General features: G+C 47.0%; 1 protein-coding gene across 2 annotated transcripts; it reads right to left on the bottom strand.

Annotated features, from left to right (window-relative positions):
• Positions 1-1,814: 1,814 nt before the first annotated feature.
• On the bottom strand, positions 1,815-3,677 carry Sat2 (spermidine/spermine N1-acetyltransferase family member 2). Of its 2 annotated transcripts, XM_021213618.2 has the most exons (6): positions 3,399-3,677; positions 3,195-3,246; positions 2,950-3,033; positions 2,779-2,880; positions 2,588-2,628; positions 1,896-2,274 (listed from the first exon to the last, which is right to left on the bottom strand). In XM_021213618.2, exons 1-6 carry the CDS (start codon positions 3,462-3,464, stop codon positions 2,107-2,109), a joined length of 513 nt encoding a protein of 170 aa, XP_021069277.1. In that variant the 5' UTR covers positions 3,465-3,677; the 3' UTR covers positions 1,896-2,106. The 2 variants fall into 2 exon arrangements, with proteins under 2 accessions (XP_029402229.1, XP_021069277.1); XM_029546369.1 differs by lacking the exon at positions 2,950-3,033 and having other exon boundaries at positions 1,815-2,274.
• Positions 3,678-5,892: the final 2,215 nt, after the last annotated feature.

Genomic DNA, 5,892 nt, shown 5'->3' with positions numbered 1-5,892 from the left:
TATAGCCCTAGCTGGCCTCTGCCTCCCAAGTGCTGGGATTAAAGACGCCCAACTTTTTTTTTTTTTTTTGGTTGCTTTGTTTGTTTTTGATGAGGATTTATTTATTGTGTATTTTATGAATATAATCCTTTGTCTGCATTCATGCCTGCACACCAGAAGAGGGCATCAAATCCCATTATACACACTTGTGAGCTGACATGTGGGTCCTGGGAATAGAACTCAAGACCTCTGAGCCATCTCTCTAGCCCCACAGTGCACTGTCCTTTCTTTTTTCTTCCTCTCTTTTTTTCCCCCCATCCCCCAAGACAAGGTTTCTTTGTGTAGCCCTGACTGTCCTGGAACTTGCAGTGTTGACCAGGCTGGCCTCGACCTCAGGAATCTGCCTGCCTCTGCCTCCAAAGTGTGCCACCACGCCTGGCTTTAAAAATCTTTTTTGTTTTATTTCGAGACAGGGGAAATCTTTAAGAATTCTCAAAGCCTCACATTTCTGATGATCTGGAAATACAGACCTGCACCAACAGGCTCCATTCTAGATGAACCTTTTTTTTTTTAAAGATTTATTTATTAAGCCGGGCAGTGGTGGTGCATGCCTTTAATCCCAGCACTTGGGAGGCAGAGGCAGGCAGATTTCTGAGTTTGAGGCCAGCCTGGTCTACAGAGTGAGTTCCAGGACAGCCANAGCTACACAGAGAAACCCTTTTCTCGAACAAACAAACAAACAAACAAAGATTTATTTATTATATAAAGAAGTACACTGTTGGGCTGGAGAGATGGCTCAGCAGTTAAGAGCACTGACTGCTCTTCCAAAGGTCCCGAGTTCTAATCCCAGCAACCACATGATGGCTCACAACCATCTGTAATGAGATCTGATGCCCTCTTCTGGGGTGTCTGAAGACAGCTACAGTGTACTTACATATAATAAATAAATAAATCTTAAAAAAAAAAAAGACACTAAAAAGAGGAAGAAGAAGAAGAAGAAGAAGAAGAAGGAGAAGGGGAGAGAGAGAGAGAGAGAGAGAGAGAGAGAGAGAGAGAGAGAGAGAACTGTAAGATGACTCAGTGCTTAAAAGCAGACAGCAGACTGCTCTTCCAGAGGTCCTAGGTTTCATTCCCAGAAGCTCTTCTGGTGTGTCTGAAGAAAGCAACAGAGTACTCACATACGGAGAATAAACAAACAAGAAAAGGGAGGTTAAACAACCTGTTTCTTTTATTGTTCCCAGTGCTTTAAAGATTTGTTTGGTTTTGTTTGTTTGTTTATTTATTTATTATTTATTTTAATGAAACAGGTCTCACTTCCCCTGGTGGGCCCCAGAGCCCCGAGCTGGAGGTTTTCATCCTCCCGGCTCCCCAGTACCACGCCACCATACCTGCCTAGTAGAGGTTGATTAGTTAAGGGGAGGTAATTACTCCTTCCCAGTGTCCCTTAAAATGCTGACAGCAGTGCAAGGTCTGTGGCCTTCATTGCGTTAGTTCTAAAATATCTTTGAGTTCCAAAGATGACTGACAAGCTTGATATTTCATTGCCTATACCCTCTTGTTTTTTTGTTTTTTGTTTTTTGTTTCTATCTAACAGGCTAGAGGCAAGACTAGGGTGCCCACCAGGCAGTGGTGGCGCACGCCTTTAATCCCAGCACTTCGGAGGCAGAGGCAGGTGGATTTCTGAGTTCGAGGCCAGCCTGGTCTACAAAGTGAGTCCCAGGACAGCCAGGGATACACAGAGAAACCCTGTCTCGAAAAAAAAAAAAAAAAAAAAAAAAAAAAAAAAAAAAAAAAGAACTAGGGTGCCCAGAGTCCTTGGGGCCCTCCTGTGCCCCTGCCTCTTTGGCTGTCCCAGCCCTCATCAGAGCAATGTTCAATGTTCAAACAGAAGGATTTCAAAATGGCTGCAGCATCATATCCTCTACCCATGAGGGCAAAGCAAGTATTTTATTTGTGGTTCCTAACAAGGCTTCTCCCTCCCTCTTCCGTCTACTCTTTCTATAGTTCAGGAGTCCGCACCCTGGGAGGCCTCTGGATGAGCATCTGTCTGGGTCAGTGCCTGTGGATATGGTCTTAGGAAAACGGTAAGGTGATCTCAAAGAAGAGGCAGGAGAGAGAGGGCATAAGTCAGCGTCCTGCCAACTCCCTCATTGCCTCTCCTTCAAATCGAAAGGAGAGCCAGCCTTCCGATTCAGTCAGATCTTGAGCCCCTAGAAACTTGTACAAGTTCACGGCCTTCTTGTTCCAATCCAGAACTGCCAGGCGGAACTGGGAGCAACCCTTATTCAGGGCAACCTGTAGAAGACATACACTTACTGTACAGGACTCAAAAAATAATGGCTGGCACACACCTTTAATCCCAGCACTCGGGAGGCAGAGGCAGGCGGTTTTCTGAGTTCAAGGCCAGCCTGGTCTACAGAGCAAGTTCCAGGACAGTCAGGGCTACACAGAGAAACTCTGTCTTGAACAACAAACAACAAAAAGAAGAATCTTTCTCAACCCCTTATTCAACCTCGACACGCCCACTTACGTAATTGATTGATTGACTGATTGGCTGGCTTTTGTTTGGGGGCGGTAACTAGTTTGTAAGCCCCACCTTTTTGCTCACCTCAGCCACCTTTTTGATTATTTTGGTACCAATCCCTTGACCTATAGTGGAGAAAGGGACAGGAAGGACTATTATTTGAGTTGAAAGGGTATCAAAGGAAACCATAAGCTGAGATTGGCGGGAGGGAGTAGGTCTGAGGACTGTTCATTGGGTCTGTGGGCATTCTGTCCACCCTTAGCCCCAGCCAGTACCCCGATATTGCGGCGTCACATAGATGTCTTCCAGATAAACGTTGCGTCCCGTCCATGTGCTATAGATAAAGTAGTACAGCCCATAGCCCACCACAAGGGACCCTGAAAATGAGAGAGAAGGGTGAGGCTTCTGGGAGGAAAAACACCGAGGATACCTGGACGTTCTCTTACCTTGTGACTCCCCAGGGGCTGGGATAATCTCTGCCACCAAACAGTGGAAGAAAGGGTTCTCTCCAAAGCCATCTGCTCGCAGAGCTATAGAGATCGGAGGTATGACAAAAAAAGGCAGAGAGGGGCGGGGAGGGACGGGAACTGGAGTAAAGCCCAGTCCAGGAGTTACTATCCTAGGACTCCATCCTTCCACCCCCTCAACCGCCCCCATCTCAGTCAGGACCCAGGTGCACAGCCTCACCCACCTTCTTCACTGATCTTCACCTGATGGGACAGTTTCTCGAACTCTGCCAGTTCCTATAACAGGGGTACCAAAACATCATTAAGGCAGGAAGGTCCTGATCTCTGAGAACAGGGTCCAAAAGTACACCCTCATTTCTGACTCCCCCACTCCAGCCAAACTGCTCCCAGGCCCCCCTGGCACTGTTTTTCCAAACCGCAGTCTTTACCCGAATCATCCTCATAATGTCTCCACAATCGCTCTCCCTGGCCTCTCGGATTCGCGTGGAAGCCATCCGGAGCCTCACTGTCAAAAATCAAAGATCACAAACAAGTCCCACGTTTGCAGAACCGCGGAGAGGGCCGGGTCTACAGCTCGGGTCTCAAAGGGCTGGGAGCGAGGGGCAGAAGAAATGCTAGAAGCTTCCAGACAAGATTCTGGCACCAACAGGTCTCAGCCGAGAGGATTAGCCGGCCTGGTGGTCTCTTTGGCCAGAAAAGGCCTTAAATTCTGATCCCCCTCCGGGCCTTCCTCCAGCCAATCAGCTTGCTGATTAAGACCATTTCCCCACCCCCCGGTCCCGCCTCGCCCCGCTGTCCTGTGACTGGACGCCGCTCCGGACTACTTAAGTTTCCTGTTCCAGTTTGTGTCGTACAGACCCCCGGCTTAAAAGTCCTCTCCTGCCCTGCTTTAAAGTACGCTCCAGTTAGCTGCTTTAGTTTTCACTCTTAGCTGTCTGTCTAACCGCTGGGGCATCCCAGACCCCGAGGGAGCCTGAGACCCCGACCGGTTCCTATAGCTGTCTTTGGTAGTGGAAGCCTTGTGCTCTGCCTCTGGCAGCTTTTCCTCCCTCCGTCCTCCTTTGATTCTGGGCATTAAATCCAGTACCTCAGGACATGCTGAAAAAGCCCTACACTTGCTTCCTATAGTTGTTTTGTGGCTCGTAATGGTGTCCTCAAAGGGACAGTTGTGTTTTAACGTTTCCTCATTAGGTCCTGTTAACAAATCCCTGTAATTAACAGTAACAGCAGGTCCCTTATTCTTTTTTCTCCTTTATTTCTGATAGGGTCTTCAGGGAGTGGAAGCTTTTCCTGGATATGTAGCCCAGGCTAGGCTCAAATTTGCTGTGTAGCCAAGGATGACCTAGAACTACTGATTTTCCTGCCTCTACCTCCCAAGTGCTGGGATTATGTATGTCACCATATCTGACTTAGCCTCAAACCTTTGATGTTCTGGGCTCAATACCCCTTGTTCTCCAGTAGCAATTGGGGCTACAATCTTGTGCCACCACTTCACCTCTTTTTTGTTTTGTTTTGTTTTTGTTTATGTTTTTGGTTTTTTTGGTTTTGTTTTTTTTTGTTTTTTTTTTGTTGTTGTTGTTTTTTTGAGACAGAGTCTTACTCTAACACCCATGCTGGCCGGAAACACGTTACGTAGCTGAGGCTCACCTCAAACTCAAAGCAGCCTCTTACCTCAACCTCTCAAGAGTCAAGTGTTTCGGTTGTAGGTGTGGGCACCACGCCCACTTAGCCTTGAGTTCTTATTTTCAGTGAGTGAGCGTGCAGGTGCATGTGAATTCTCGGGGAGCAAGAAGTCAAGGTAGAATGTCTTCAGAGAGAGAGAGAGAGAGAGAGAGAGAGAGAGAGAGAGAGAGAGAGAGAGGCGCCTTCCACTGAGCCTGGAGCTCAGGCAGCTGGCCTCTGTGCCTCTACTGCTCCATCTTCCCCAGCGCGGAGTCACAGGCGTGTGCCGCTCTGTCCAGGTGGATTGTGGGTGTGTGTGGGCCATCCAAACTCACGGCTTCCTGTTTGCATAGCAAGCTCTCTCTACTCTGGAGTTCTTTCCCCAGCCAAGCCTTGAACTCTGGATGTGAGTCTCAGTAGCTTTGATTACATTTCCCCCTCTGCTACATCTGTTTTTGTTTGTTTGTTTTTGTGTGTGGGGTATGGAGTGTTTTGTGCCTCACTGTATATATGTCCACCACGTTTGTCTCAGGAGCCCTCAGAGGATAGGAGAGGGTGTCCATTCCCTAGAACTGCACTTGTGGGTTGCTATGTGGGTTCCGGGAATCAATCCCAAGTCCTCTGCAACAGCAGCCGGTGCTCTCAGCTACTGAGCCATCTCTCTAAACCATCTCTCCAACTGCCTTTTTTATTTTTAATCTGTCTATCTATCTATCTATCTATCTATCTATCTATCTATCTATCTATCCATCTATCTTGTATATGTATTGGTGTTTGGCCTGCATGTCTGTCTGTGTGTGGGTGTTGGGTCCCCAGGAAGTGGAGTTATAGACAGTTGTGAGCTGAGAATTGAACCTGGGTCCTCTGGAAGGGCAGCTAGTGCTCTTAACCACTGTGTCACCTCTCTAACTCCATGCCTTTTGTTTTGTTTTGTTTTTTAATGTGTGTATTTCAGTGATTAGAAGAAAGCAATCATTGCTCTTCCAGACAATCTGAGTTGGGTGTTGGATTCTTTTTATAACTTTTTTTTCGAGGCATGATTTTTCTATGTGTCTCTAGTTGTCCTATGTAGACCAGGCTGGCCTCGAACTCACAGAGAAGTGCCTGCCTCTGCCTCCTAAGTGCTGGGATTAAAGGCCCATGCCACTATGCCCAGCATAACTTTCTTTTTAATATATAATTATAAATTTTTGAATTTTGTTTTGTTTTGTTTTTGTTTGTTTTTTGTTTTTCGAGACAGGGTTTCTCTGTGTAGCCCTG

Source organism: Mus pahari, chromosome 14 (assembly GCF_900095145.1).
Source record: "Mus pahari chromosome 14, PAHARI_EIJ_v1.1, whole genome shotgun sequence".
Lineage (NCBI taxonomy): Eukaryota > Metazoa > Chordata > Mammalia > Rodentia > Muridae > Mus > Mus pahari.
Note: the sequence above shows the minus strand (reverse complement) of the source record. Positions and strands in the feature narration are given on the sequence as shown.

Excerpts from the sequence above, each read along its gene's own strand:
- Sat2 (XM_021213618.2), bottom strand. The coding sequence starts at position 3,464 with ATGGCTTCCACGCGAATCCGAGAGGCCAGGGAGAGCGATTGTGGAGAC. Across the intron at positions 3,034-3,194 it reads GGTGAAGATCAGTGAAGAAG|CTCTGCGAGCAGATGGCTTT; the intron begins GTGGGTGAGGCT and ends CGATCTCTATAG. Across the intron at positions 2,275-2,587 it reads TAATCAAAAAGGTGGCTGAG|GTTGCCCTGAATAAGGGTTG; the intron begins GTGAGCAAAAAG and ends TGTCTTCTACAG.